This window comes from Coregonus lavaretus (genome assembly GCF_964263955.1).
Source record: "Coregonus lavaretus genome assembly, contig: HAP1_SCAFFOLD_2009, whole genome shotgun sequence".
NCBI lineage: Eukaryota > Metazoa > Chordata > Actinopteri > Salmoniformes > Salmonidae > Coregonus > Coregonus lavaretus.
Genome location: NW_028159481.1, coordinates 15,079 through 29,632, shown reverse-complemented (window position 1 = coordinate 29,632; position 14,554 = coordinate 15,079). Strand labels below are relative to the sequence as shown.

The following is a 14,554-nucleotide window of genomic DNA, read 5'->3' as shown; positions in this document are numbered from 1 at the left end:
TGACTAGGGTGGCTGGAGTCTTTGACAATTTTGAGGGCCTTCCTCTGACACCGCCTGGTATAGAGGTCCTGGATGGCAGGAAGCTTGGCCCCAGTGATGTACTGGGCCGTACGCACTACCCTCTGTAGTGCCTTGCGGTCGGAGGCCAAGCAGTTGCCATACCAGGCGGTGATGCAACCAGTCAGGATGCTCTCGATGGTGCAGCTGTAGAATTTTTTGAGGATCTGAGGACCCATGCCAAATCTTTTCAGTCTCCTGAGGGGGAATAGGCTTTGTTGTGCCCTCTTCACGACTGTCTTGGTGTGTTTGGACCATGATAGTTCGTTGGTGATGTGGACACCAAGGAACTTGAATCTCTCAACCTGTTCCGCTACAGCCCCGTCGATGAGAATGGGGGCGTGCTCAGTCCTCTTTTTTTTCCTGTAGTCCACAATCATCTCCTTTGTCTTGGTCACGTTGAGGGAGAGGTTGTTGTCCTGGCACCACACGGCCAGGTCTCTGACCTCCTCCCTATAAGCTGTCTCATCGTTGTCGGTGATCAGGCCTACCACTGTTGTGTCGTCGGCAAACTTAATGATGGTGTTGGAGTCGTGCCTGGCCATGCAGTCATGGGTGAACAGAGAGTACAGGAGGGGACTGAGCACGCACCCCTGAGGGGCCCCCGTGTTGAGGATCAGTGTGGCAGATGTGTTGTTACCTACCCTTACCACCTGGGGGCGGCCCGTCAGGAAGTCCAGGATCCAGTTGCAGAGGGAGGTGTTTAGTCCCAGGATCCTTAGCTTAGTGATGAGCTTAGAGGGCACTATGGTGTTGAATGCTGAGCTGTAGTCAATGAATAGCATTCTCACGTAGGTGTTCCTCTTGTCCAGGTGGGAAAGGGCAGTGTGGAGTGCAATAGAGATTGCATCATCTGTGGATCTGTTGGGGCGGTATGCAAATTGGAGTGGGTCTAGGGTTTCTGGGATAATGCTGTTGATGTGAGCCATGACCAGCCTTTCAAAGCACTTCATGGCTACAGACGTCAGTGCTACGGGTCGGTAGTCATTTAGGCAGGTTATCTTAGAGTCCTTGGGCATGGGGACTATGGTGGTCTGCTTGAAACATGTTGGTATTACAGACTCAGTCAGGGACATGTTGAAAATGTCAGTGAAGACACTTGCCAGTTGGTCAGCACATGCTCGGAGTACACGTCCTGGTAATCCGTCTGGCCCTGCGGCCTTGTGAATGTTGACCTGCTTAAAAGTCTTACTCACATCGGCTACGGAGAGCGTGATCACATAGTCATCCGGAACAGCTGGTGCTCTCATGCATGCTTCAGTGTTGCTTGCCTCGAAGCGAGCATAGAAGTGGTTTAGCTCGTCTGGTAGGCTTGTGTCACTGGGCAGCTCGCGGCTGTGCTTCCCTTTGTAGTCTGTAATAGTTTTCAAGCCCTGCCACATCCGACGAGCGTCAGAGCCAGTGTAGTACGATTCAATCTTAGCCCTGTATTGACTCTTTGCCTGTTTGATGGTTCGTCGGAGGGCATAGCGGGATTTCTTATAAGCGTCCAGGTTAGCTAAGTTGGACCGTAGGGGACCTCTGTCATTTTTTTGATTCCATGTATGCAGTGGCGGCTCCTGAAAAAATTCTCAGGAGGGGCAATTTTTCTGATGATTTAGGTGACCTACACACATTTTAAAAAAGATATGTCCAGCAACAACATGAAGACAGGGGCAGCATATAAGTCAATACCAGAAGCATTTATTGACTGATCTGGGGAGATGGATTCCAGTTTCTGTGACAGATTATAAATAATCTCTGATGCCTTTTTTATATTAGCTTTTGGTTGAATGTACTGTCGTAGTAAATATATAATGTTATAGCTTGGTCTGACTAAAATCTTGTGCATGACCCATTTTGTGTTGGGCCTTTGTATTCAATACAATGAACAAGAGTCCTATCTTGTCAGCCTTGTCAGCAGGTGGCTAAGGATAACACCCACGCCATAGGTCTCTCAGTTCTTCCAACTCACGAGTTCTTGCCCTGAGGACACACACACACACACACACCCACACACACACACACACACACACACACATCATCACTGATAAACACACACACACACACACATCATCACTGATAACAAACACACACACACACACACACACACACTGATAACAAACACACACACACACACACAAATCCTCTTCTCTTAGGCTGAACATCTGAAGACAGAGAACCCGACTCAGAGCCAATGCAACAGTGACACTAGCCTGGAGGTGACCTCGCCCAACTCATCAGGACCAATCAGAAGATCAGAACTAGTAGATTCAACCTACTTCATTTTATTGTATAAAATGTCAGCACACAATGTTTAGGGGCTCTTCTGATAAACTCCCTACGAGTTTGACGAACGGGTCCGTGCACGCGATTCCAGATATCTTTACCTCTGAATAAACTGCCTTATATTATACAATTATCCACCTTGTCCAAAAGTCTCTACTTGGTCTCCGTTCTCCAGTAAACTTGTTTTATCAACAATAGTAAGGTTCAATGACACAGAAAGCAGTTCAATGTCGGGGTACAGAGTCGCTCTCTTACCAGGATCGCGGTCCGCTCTGACCAGGGTGAAGCCGGCCGGCTCCACCTCTCTGTCCGGGACTCTGTCATCCAGCCAAGTCTCCCAGCTGTATTGGGATTCCGCTGCCAGCAGCGTTTTCATTATTTAGTCCGTTCGTAGCGGGTATGTACACGATCAACAAGATCAGTCCAAAACCGAAGATCAGTCCAAAGCAGAATGTTTGCAGAATGTTTGTAAACTAAGTCTACAAATTAAAAACATAAAATAACGCCACACTGCAGGTCGCAACATAGACGCTGCTAGCCGCCATTGTCTTAGTTACGTTCAACGTTACGTCACGTATGACGAAAGCGCGTAAGTGCATGCCCACAGACACCCATAGAGAATGTATTGAAAGCTTTGAAATGTGAAAAAAATAGATTTTACATGACAGGCTATGAGAGACTTCTGGGCGATTTTCAACCTGACTGAAATCGCCCAAAAAACGGGCGGGGCCATTTGAAGCACGACTTTAGCCTGATTTGACATTTAGTGGCTGGCAGATCAGACGTGAACACTGATAACTGCTGTTGCCGTGATATAATTGATTAGAAAAAAAATCCCTTCCTTTTCCCGTTTGGCAGTGCGTCGCCCATATCGCCCTATTGAACAAGCCGTCCCTGCATGTATGTGTGTTTGGTGTTTGACTCTGTGAGTATTTATGTGTGTCTGTGTTTTATTTAATCTGACCTCATTCCATATACCTAGGGTTAAATGGCATCAGGTTCAAGTACTACACTCTTAGAAAAAGGGGTTCCAAAAGGGTTATTTGGCTGTCCCCATAGGAGAACCCTTTTTGGTTCCAGGTAGAACACTTTTTGGTTCCAAGTATAACTTTTTTGGGTTCCATGTAGAATCCCCTGTGGAAAGGGTTCTACATGGAACCCAAAAGGGTTCTTCCTGGAACCAAAAATGGTTCTTCAAAGGATTCTCCTATGGGGACAGCCGAATAACTATTTTAGGTTCAAGATAGAAGAGTGTAGTACTGATACACAGCTCTGTCCACTGTCTAGCTTGATTAATACTTCATAGCTAGATGTTAGATGTAGCCTAGTGCTGTTAGGCTGTACTAGCAGTGTGCATTTGTAAGTCAAATTTTGTAGTGAAAATAACACAACATTCATCCACAAACTAGACATCTGTATGGCTTTTATCCAGACTAGCATATCATACAATACAAACACTTTTAGACAGCACAGAGATTAATGTAGAACTAAATATTGTCATGAGAGATGGGAAAATCCTTAGATGAGTCTGGCCCAGCTGAATGTGCACAGTCATCTCAGTCAGTCAGTCAGTCAGGAAACAGACACACAAACACATGGCGTACACCCCAAATTCCCACTGCTCCGGATCCTGCAGTAACACATACACAAGCCAGGGAGTGTCTCTGTGTGTGTGTGTGTGTGTCTGTGTGTGTGTGCGTGTGTGTGTGTACGTGTGTGTGTGTCTGTGCGTGTGTGTGTGCGTGTGTGTGTGTGTGTGAGGGATCATCCAACCAGACAAGACAAATGGATTGCAGCAGGAAGCCAAGAGTAAACATAAGTATGATGAAGACGATGACTGAGGAGTCCTAGGGTGATACCATTGCCTAATCCCCCCCACCATCTCCCCCTGCCGCCATATGTGTGATCTCCCTGGTAAAGTGATCACTGGGTCTAATAAGAGCAGAGTAAACACAGATGTTGATGTTGTTGTTGTGCCAGGCAGCTGAAGGCCGAGGGCAGACACCAGAACTATGTTATTATGATTCTACAACAAGCTGTTTCTCTTTAGAACAGAATGATCAGATGGCCCTGGTGCAGTAGTGTTTGTGTGTATGTGTGTGTGTGTGTGTGTGTGTGTGTATGGTAGAGAGGCCCCACACAAGGGGTTAGGGCTAGACTTAATCTGCTCCCCAGTTTGTGTGTTAACTGTATATGGCAGAGGTCATAGCCCTTTCCTCCAGTCAAATGACCTAGTGGCCTCTTGGGTGGAATGTTATTAATATTTTTCATAATTTCATAATTAATTAATATTATTTCAAAAAGCTGCCGTAAATCCGGTGTTTCTATGTCAAACGGTTTTGTTATATTTCAGTCATCTGTGATGTATATAAAGTGTAATATTGGGATGCAAACTCAAAATTGAACACATTTCAACTCTATATCTGACATGGCACAGGTGTCGTCATTTTTTTAAGCCCATAACCATATGTGTGAGGTGTATACTTTTGTTTCAAAGTAGATTTGTTTAAGACCACCAAGAAACACTCTGTGTGACCCTGATTCAGCCCACTGCAGTAAAAGGTTAAACTCAAGTTACCTGGGGGCCAATTTATAGCGGCCAGTATCGCTTTCATGGGAGTGATGCTTTTTTGCACAATACCTTATTCTACTACTATGTTCTTTATTCAGTATCAGTACCTTAGTAAATGACCTGACATTAACCCTCCACTCTCTCCCCCCTCTACAGACAGTAAGGCCATCGTGGATGGGAACCTGAAGCTGATCCTGGGTCTGATCTGGACTCTGATCCTGCACTACTCCATCTCTATGCCCATGTGGGAGGACGAGGACGATGAGGATGCCAAGAAGCTGACCCCCAAGCAGAGGCTGCTGGGATGGATACAGAACAAGGTGCCCCAGCTGCCCATCAACAACTTTCACCGCGACTGGAGGGACGGCAAGGCCCTGGGAGCCCTGGTCGACAACTGTGCCCCAGGTAAGAGCTGATCCAGGATCTGTGACTCATTCTGTTGTTAGACTCTGCTGGTTAATAGGCTTGGAGCTGACTCAGAAACAGTTAAATCTTAGTTCATGTGACTGGATGGACGGCAAGGCCCTGGGAGCACTGATTGACAACTGGGCCCCAGGTAAGGCCTTGAGGAGCAGTTTGAGTGCAGATCGTCCATCTGTAAGAACTGTAAGAGCTTTGTAAGAGCTGATCCAAGATCTGCGCATAATACGTTTCATTTGTTGACAATAGTCCTCCAGGTTGTAACTATTTTGAGAGCTGTTTTAGGGTTGATTAATCGTCTATAGTATTCACTGAAACAGTACACTAAACACTAAACAGCCATAATTTCAAGTATGTGTCACATAGAAGTTCCAGAGAAACTCCAGTTATTTATTGTATTTTTGAAACGGTCTTGTTGAAACATTAAGCCTAATTATTCCAGGTCAGGGGTAGAGAGTATGTACTGTATGTTCAGGGCTGACTGACTGGGAGCCTTGGTTGATGACAATGAGAATGTGTATTTTTGGCATGTTCTGTGGGTTGGGGGTAGAGGTTATTGTGCAGGGGCTACCATAGAGCATGACATCACTGAGGAAATCCTATTCAGGGTGGGGATGTGGGCACAAAGTACGAATGGGTGTGGCCAAAAAGCATACAAGCTGCATTCAACATGCAATATTCCTTTAATTGCTTGAACTGCACCACTTCACATCAGAGAAGGGGAGACCTAGGGGAACCAGAATGGGACGTGTGTCCACCCTCTGCTCCCACTATGACCCCTAACCGATATCCCAACTCTTAATCAGAACCAGCCTTTTCTTCATTATAAAACAATCTGATGAGAGAAGAATGAGGGAGAGAGAGAGGAGGAGGAGGAGGAGGAGGAGGAGGAGGTGAGGAGGAGGAGGAGGAGGAGGAGGAGGGGGAGGAGGAGGAGGAGGGGGAGCAGGGAGAGGAGGAGGAGGGGGAGGAGGGAGAGGAGGAGGAGGAGGAGGAGGAGGAGGAGGAGGGGGGAGGGGGGAAGGGGAGGAGGATGAGGAGGAGGGGGAGTGTGTGAGCTAACCAAAAAACACTGACATTTAAAATCCCCAAACCACAGAGAGATAGATAGTGCATAGCCTGTAATTACAGATCAGGGTCGTCAGGGCCTAGCCAGGAGGACTTGCCCGACAACTGCCCTAGATAGAGTGACCCCCACTGGGGAAGGTTTCATAACTGTAGCCCCAGGCTTGTCTCTTTCGGTGAAGGCCTCTACTAATTTGGACTGGGTTCCTGGCAGGCAGTGGGTCTTTCTAAGACATGGGTCCAAGGGGAACTCAGATTGACCTTGGGTTAGTAGACACGTCTTGTTCAACAGAGCCACTAATCCTGTGTTAGTACAAATGGTGTGAGACCAGATATGTGGAATGGCTGGGCATTAATAGGTTCACAGAGTTAGTTACTCCAGAGAAATAAAACAAAGAACTGAGGTGCACTGTCTTTTTGTTTACTGAGTGTGTGTGTGTGTATAGGTGTTGTCCTTTGTAGGTGTGTGAGTGTGTGTGTGTGTGTGTGTGTGAGAGAGCCAGTGTGTGAATGTCTGTGCATTATTTGTTTTCATGTGTTTGCATGCTTCTGAGTGTGTGTATGTGTGTTTGTGTGCATGACAAAGTGTGTTTACTAAGGCAGGAAGTTGAGAAGTGTGTTGGAGAGAGGCTAAGGTGGCGGAACAAATAATCAAACAATGACTCCATTCTCCCCCAAACTGAGCCTGTCTAATTCACTTACCTAGCGCAGCGGGGTCACAGAGCAGGTGTGTGTGTGTGTGTGTGTGTGTGTGTGTGTTTGTGTCTGTGTCTGTGTACATTTATGTTTTTCAGGGTGTGTGTGTAATATTGTGTGTGTTTATGGTATAGGTGTCTGTGTTAGTATTGTTGACACTGCTGATACACAGAGCTCTGTCTCTGACACTGAGCAGGACTAAGTAGCAGGTTTTATTCTAGGCTTTGACCATACAGGGCTCTGTTTCTCTCTGCTCTCACTGAAACATTCATACTGATAGATCCAGAACAAGCTACAGTCAACTATGACAGACAAAATGAGAAATTTTTTTCCAGAAAATCACATTGTAGGATTTTTAATGAATTTATTTGCAAATTATGGTGGAAAATAAGTATTTGGTCAATAACAAAAGTTTCTCAATACTTTGTTATATACCCTTTGTTGGCAATGACACAGGTCAAACGTTTTCTGTAAGTCTTCACAAGGTTTTCACACACTGTTGCTGGTATTTTGGCCCATTCCTCCATGCAGATCTCCTCTAGAGCAGTGATGTTTTGGGGCTGTCGCTGGGCAACACGGACTTTCAACTCCCTCCAAAGATTTTCTATGGGGTTGAGATCTGGAGACTGGCTAGGCCACTCCAGGACCTTGAAATGCTTCTTACGAAGCCACTCCTTCGTTGCCCGGGCGGTGTGTTTGGGATCATTGTCATGCTGAAAGACCCAGCCACGTTTAATCTTCAATGCCCTTGCTGATGGAAGGAGGTTTTCACTCAAAATCTCACGATACATGGCCCCATTCATTCTTTCCTTTACACGGATCAGTCGTCCTGGTCCCTTTGCAGAAAAACAGCCCCAAAGCATGATGTTTCCACCCCCATGCTTCACAGTAGGTATGGTGTTCTTTGGATGCAACTCAGCATTCTTTGTCCTCCAAACACGACGAGTTGAGTTTTTACCAAAAAGTTCTATTTTTGTTTCATCTGACCATATGACATTCTCCCAATCCTCTTCTGGATCATCCAAATGCACTCTAGCAAACTTCAGACGGGCATGGACATGTACTGGCTTAAGCAGGGGGACACGTCTGGCACTGCAGGATTTGAGTCCCTGGCGGCGTAGTGTGTTACTGATGGTAGGCTTTGTTACTTTGGTCCCAGCTCTCTGCAGGTCATTCACTAGGTCCCCCCGTGTGGTTCTGGGATTTTTGCTCACCGTTCTTGTGATCATTTTGACCCCACGGGGTGAGATCTTGCGTGGAGCCCCAGATCGAGGGAGATTATCAGTGGTCTTGTATGTCTTCCATTTCCTAATAATTGCTCCCACAGTTGATTTCTTCAAACCAAGCTGCTTACCTATTGCAGATTCAGTCTTCCCAGCCTGGTGCAGGTCTACAATTTTGTTTCTGGTGTCCTTTGACAGCTCTTTGGTCTTGGCCATAGTGGAGTTTGGAGTGTGACTGTTTGAGGTTGTGGACAGGTGTCTTTTATACTGATAACAAGTTCAAACAGGTGCCATTAATACAGGTAACGAGTGGAGGACAGAGGAGCCTCTTAAAGAAGAAGTTACAGGTCAGTGAGAGCCAGAAATCTTGCTTGTTTGTAGGTGACCAAATACTTATTTTCCACCATAATTTGCAAATAAATTCATTAAAAATCCTACAATGTGATCTTCTGGATTTTTTTTTCTCAATTTGTCTGTCATAGTTGACGTGTACCTATGATGAAAATTACAGGCCTCTCTCATCTTTTTAAGTGGGAGAACTTGCACAATTGGTGGCTGACTAAATACTTTTTTCCCCCACTGTATACACTCACAGTACACACAGCATTAGGGCAAAGGGGCAATTCTCTCACATTCTCTTGCAGTGCCACCTCTGCCTATATGCAGACTATGAGCTGCCACTAGGCCCCCCCGGGCACGCAAGGCACGTGCTCAGGGTGTCACACCCTGGCTCTGGGACTCTATATGTTGAGCCAGGGTGTGTTCATTCTATGTGTTATATTTCTATGTTGGGGGTTCTAGTTCTTCTGTTTCTTTGTTGGCCTGAGTGACTCCCAATCAGAGGCAACGAGTGTCAGCTGTGGCTGGTTGTCTCTGATTGGGAGCCATATTTAAACTGTCTGTTTTCCCTTGGTGTTTGTGGGTTTTTGTTCCAGTTGGTCATTGTTACCTAGGATGTTACGAGTCGTTTTGTTGTTTTGTATCGTGTGTGCACTTTAAATAATTAAAGTATGTTCGCTCAACACGCTGCGCCTTGGTCCTCCTCTATTAATGACGATCGTGACAGAAAAACCCACCATACAAGGACCAAGCAGCGTGTCCAGGAGCAGGCAGCCTGGACGTGGGAGCAGATTTTGGACGGGCAGGGGTCCTGGACCTGGGAAGAAATCCTGGCCGGGATGGATCGCCGGCCATGGAGTGAGACTGTAGAGAGGCGACGGAGAGAGGAGCAACGGCGTGATCAGGGTCGTCGTCGGACGGTCGAGAGGCAACCCCAAATACATTTTAGGGGGGGGCACAGGGCATGGACGACGGGGCTGACGGAGGCAGAAAAGGGGCGTATTCAGAAGGCCACCAGGTTACGGGGGCCACTGGTCAAAGTAGAGCCAGTGGTGTGTGTCCCCAGTACGGTCCGGCCTGTCACGGCCCCTCGCACCAAGCCTACGGTGTGCGTCGCCAACCCAGTCCGGCCTGTCCCTGCTCCACGCACCAAGCCTACGGTGTGCGTCGCCAGCCCGGTCCGGCCTGTCCATGCTCCACGCACCAAGCCTACGGTGTGCGTCGCCAGCCCGGTCCGGCCTGTCCCTGCTCCACGCACCAAGCCTACGGTGTGCGTCGCCAGCCCGGTCCGGCCTGTCCCTGCTCCACGCACCAAGCCTACGGTGTGCGTCGCCAGCCCAGTCCGGCCTGTCCCTGCTCCACGCACCAAGCCTACGGTGTGCGTCGCCAGCCCAGTCCGGCCTGTCCCTGCTCCACGCACCAAGCCTACGGTGTGCGTCGCCAGCCCGGTCCGGCCTGTCCCTGCTCCACGCACCAAGCCTACGGTGTGCGTCGCCAGCCCGGTCCGGCCTGTCCCTGCTCCACGCACCAAGCCTACGGTGTGCGTCGCCAGCCCGGTCCGGCCTGTCCCTGCTCCACGCACCAAGCCTACGGTGTGCGTCGCCAGCCCGGTCCGGCCTGTCCCTGCTCCACGCACCAAGCCTACGGTGTGCGTCGCCAGCCCAGTCCGGCCTGTCCCTGCTCCACGCACCAAGCCTACGGTGTGCGTCGCCAGCCCGGTCCGGCCTGTCCCTGCTCCACGCACCAAGCCTACGGTGTGCGTCGCCAGCCCGGTCCGGCCTGTCCCTGGTCCACGCACCAAGCCTACGGTGTGCGTCGCCAGCCCAGTCCGGCCTGTCCCTGCTCCACGCACCAAGCCTACGGTGTGCGTCGCCAGCCCGGTCCGGCCTGTCCCTGCTCCACGCACCAAGCCTACGGTGTGCGTCGCCAGCCCGGTCCGGCCCGTTCCTACTCCACGCACCAAGCCAGGGGTGCGCGTCGTCAGTCCAGCACAACCCGTGCCTGGGTCACCGGTGCCTGGTAAGGTACCGGTCAACTGCTCCACTACGGAGCTGAAGCTAACCGCTCCTGCTACGTCCAGTTCAGCTCCAGCCAGCGGGGCCAGACCGGACCAGGGGCGCTATGGGGGGTTTATTGGAGGGTGGTGGGCAAGGCCGGAGCCAGAACCGCCGCCGAGGAGGAATGCCCACCCAGCCCTCCCCTGTTTTGTTCTAGTGGAGGCGCGGTCGCAGTCCGCGCCTTTAGGGGGGGGGGGGTACTGTCACACCCTGGCTCTGGGACTCTATATGTTGAGCCAGGGTGTGTTCATTCTATGTGTTATATTTCTATGTTGGGGGTTCTAGTTCTTCTGTTTCTTTGTTGGCCTGAGTGACTCCCAATCAGAGGCAACGAGTGTCAGCTGTGGCTGGTTGTCTCTGATTGGGAGCCATATTTAAACTGTCTGTTTTCCCTTGGTGTTTGTGGGTTTTTGTTCCAGTTGGTCATTGTTACCTAGGACGTTACGAGTCGTTTTGTTGTTTTGTATCGTGTGTGCACTTTAACTAATTAAAGTATGTTCGCTCAACACGCTGCGCCTTGGTCCTCCTCTATTAATGACGATCGTGACGCAGGGGCCCTGACCTCCAGGGGGCCCCCATTGATTTTGCTAGTCACTCATAATTCATGGCAAATTCGTTGAATCACATGAAATTAGTTTTAAAACGGCTACATTTTCTCTCTGCCACATGGAAAAATTTGAGGAATTGTAGAAAATATGCTTTAAAACTGCCACATTTCTCTCTATGTGTAGAATTGCAGGACATCAATATTAAAGCTGCACATTTTTCTCTTCACCGTCAAGAGAGGAACCAGTAAAATGTTTTGCCTGTGAGGGCCCCCCAACCAAATCTCGCTTAGGGCCACCAAAATGCTCTTGTCAGCACAACATTTTACATTCAGGACCATTCACCCATTAGCAAGACATGTGAAATATACAGTTGAGCATAAAAAAGAAACATTGCACTTGTCTTTTCCTTCTAGCACTGACTTTGCTGATAACTTCTTTATTGAGGAAAAATGTATTTACTATGATTGTGATATGTTGTTGTCTCAGCTAGCTATCTTAAGATGAATGCAAGTCGCTCTGGATAAGAGCGTCTGCTAATTGACTGAAATGTCAATGTAAAATATAATAACTGTTTTGGGTGGAACTCAAACTGCTCTCAGACCTGATAGACAACTGCGTAGCTAATTAGTCCTGACACCTCGAGTTCCCATGGTTCAGCCAAACCCGTTCCCCGCAAGCCGCTGGACATTGGTGTGCTGCAGGCTGCAGTGTGGAGCCAGTGGGTTTCTGGCTGCTGTAACAGCATGGAGAGTGTCAGAGTAGAGAACACAGCAGCGAGGAACGCAATAAGTGAAAACACATGTAGAGCGCCGCATTTCCTGGCAAACACATTATTGTGTGTGTGTGTGCTCATGTATGTTGTTAAGGAGCAACAGGAACAGGGCAGAGGCCTCTCTGTTAGAAGTAAGGGTGGACAGTAAAGTAAAGCGTATTGTCCGTAGAAGTAAATTAAGGAAAGGTTTGCTCGTGGCTTGAGTCCATGTCTTGTCCTTCAGTGTATTTACACTAGAATATAACAATACGCCAGGACTAAGCAACAGGGAACAGAGAGGGTTTGGACACACACACACACACACACACACACACACACACACACACGCACACACACACACACACACACACACACACACACACACACACACACACACGATTCCACAGCAAAGTTAACACAGCATCCTATCCTGAGGCTGTTCACCTCTCCTCAGAGTGAAATGTTACTCATCAGATTTTTACCCGACACACCCCTCTATCCACCCCCGCTGAATGGCCCTCTCTCATCCTCACACTGCCTGGTCACAGACCCTCCAGAGCCAAAAAATCACACGTCAGCCCAACAGAGGCACATTAAACAGGTATGAGTTGGTTGAAAAAGGTACTAGTTTCTACTACTGGCCAGCTGTAGAGGGCTTACTAAACATAATGACCCATCTTGAGTATCACTGTGTGTGTGTGTTTACATATGTGTGTGCGTGTGTATTGTGTGTATGCATGTGTGTGTGTGTGTGTGTGTGTGTGTTTCTGGAACACATACAAATATGAGGGTCAGGTACAGCTCTTTGGCAGTGTGGGAGAATGCTTTGGGGGGTTTATGTTCCTCTCCTGTTAGTTTTTCAACCACCCCCTAGAGCCCCCTCACTCTCTGCCATGTATTTGTTTAGTATCCTTTTGCCTCACACCTCTGTTTTCATACGGCTCCTGGCAGTAGTGGGGTTTGCACAAGGAAGCCACCCTGAGCTGAGAACATTCTAGATGGAACTGCAATAGAGACAGCCATGACAGCTAATGAGACTTAGGGAAAATGTATTGCCACGTACTGAGGTGGGAGAAACAACAGTAAAAAACACCAAACCACTCTGTCACGTTGAGTAGTGCTGAGCCCTCTCTCCCGTTCCAGTCAGTGGACACAGCCTGGTCTCAATGTAGAGCCCCCAGTCCTGCTCAACCTGTCTCAGAGAGCTCCTTTGTCCCACACCCCACACACGTGGAGACTGTCTCAATTGATGCCTCCAGTTATGCTATCTCTTTCATCTTTACCCAACGATTAGGTTTACCTCCACTGTACTCATATCCTTCCATATCCTTGTCTGTACATAATGCCCTGAATCTATTCTACAACGCCCAGAAATCTGCCCCTTTTTTTCTCTGTACCTTATTCTACTCCTCCTCTGTTCCTCTGGTGATGTAGAGGTTAACCCAGGCCCTGTAGCCCCCAGGATCACTCCTGCTCACCAGGCGCTATCATTTGTTGACTTCTGTAACCGCAAAAGCCTTGGTTTCTTGCATGTTAACATCGGAAGCCTCCTCCCTAAGTTTGAGTTATTCACTGCGTTAGCACACTCCGCCAACCCTGATGTTCTAGCAGTGTCTGAATCCTGGCTTAGGAAGGCCACCAAAGATTCTGAAATGTCCATTCCCAACTACAGCATTTTCCGTCTAGATAAAACTGCCAAAGGGGGCGGAGTTGCAATCTACTGTAGAGATAGCCTGCAGAGCTCTATCATACTATCCAGGTCTGTGCCCAAACAGTTTGAGCTTCTACTTATAAAAATCTACCTTTCCAGAAATAAGTCTCTCACTGTTGCCGCTTGCTACAGACCCCCCTCAGCCCACAGCTGCGCCCTGAACACCATATGCGAATTGATTGCCCCCCATCTATCCTCAGAGTTCGTATTGCTTGGTAACCTAAACTGGGATATGCTTAATACCCCGGCCGTCCTACAATCTAAACTAGATGCCCTCATAGATACATCTGTTAACATGGGCACCCTCATAGATATCATCCTGACTAATTTACCCTCTAAATACACCTCCGCTGTCTTCTACCAGGATTTCAGCGATCACTGCCTCATTGCCTGCGTCCGTAATGGGTCCGCGGTCAAACGACCACCCCTCATCACTGTCAAACGCTCCCTAAAACACTTCAGCGAGCAGGCCTTTCTAATTGACCTGGCCCGGGTATCCTGGATGGATATTGACCTCATTCCGTCAGTAGAGGATGCCTGGTTGTTCTTTAAAAGTGCTTTCCTCTCCATCTTAAATAAGCATGCCCCATTCAAAAAATTCTGAAGTAAGAACAGATATAGTCCATGGTTCACCCCAGACTTGACTGCCCTTGACCAGCACAAAAACATCCTGTGGCGTACTGCATTAGCATCGAACAGCCCCCACGATATGCAACTGGAACCAATATACACAATCAGTTAGGAAAGCAAAGGCTAACTTTTTGAAAAAGAAATGTGCATCCTGTAGCACTAACTCCAAAAAGTTTGGGGACACTGTAAAGTCCATGGAGAATAAGAGCACCTCCTC

At 48.3% G+C, this 14,554-nt stretch overlaps 1 protein-coding gene across 1 annotated transcript in view; it reads left to right on the top strand.

Moving 5' to 3' along the window:
• LOC311122804 (filamin-C-like) overlaps nucleotides 1–14,554 on the top strand; it is a gene marked incomplete at its 3' end in the record, with an annotated part of 61,305 nt that overhangs the window by 31,686 nt on the left and 15,065 nt on the right. Inside the window, exon 2 of the mRNA XM_084197119.1 lies at nucleotides 5,054–5,302. Coding sequence (XP_084053245.1) covers nucleotides 5,054–5,302 — 249 coding nt within the window. The remainder of the gene's footprint in view (nucleotides 1–5,053; nucleotides 5,303–14,554) is intronic.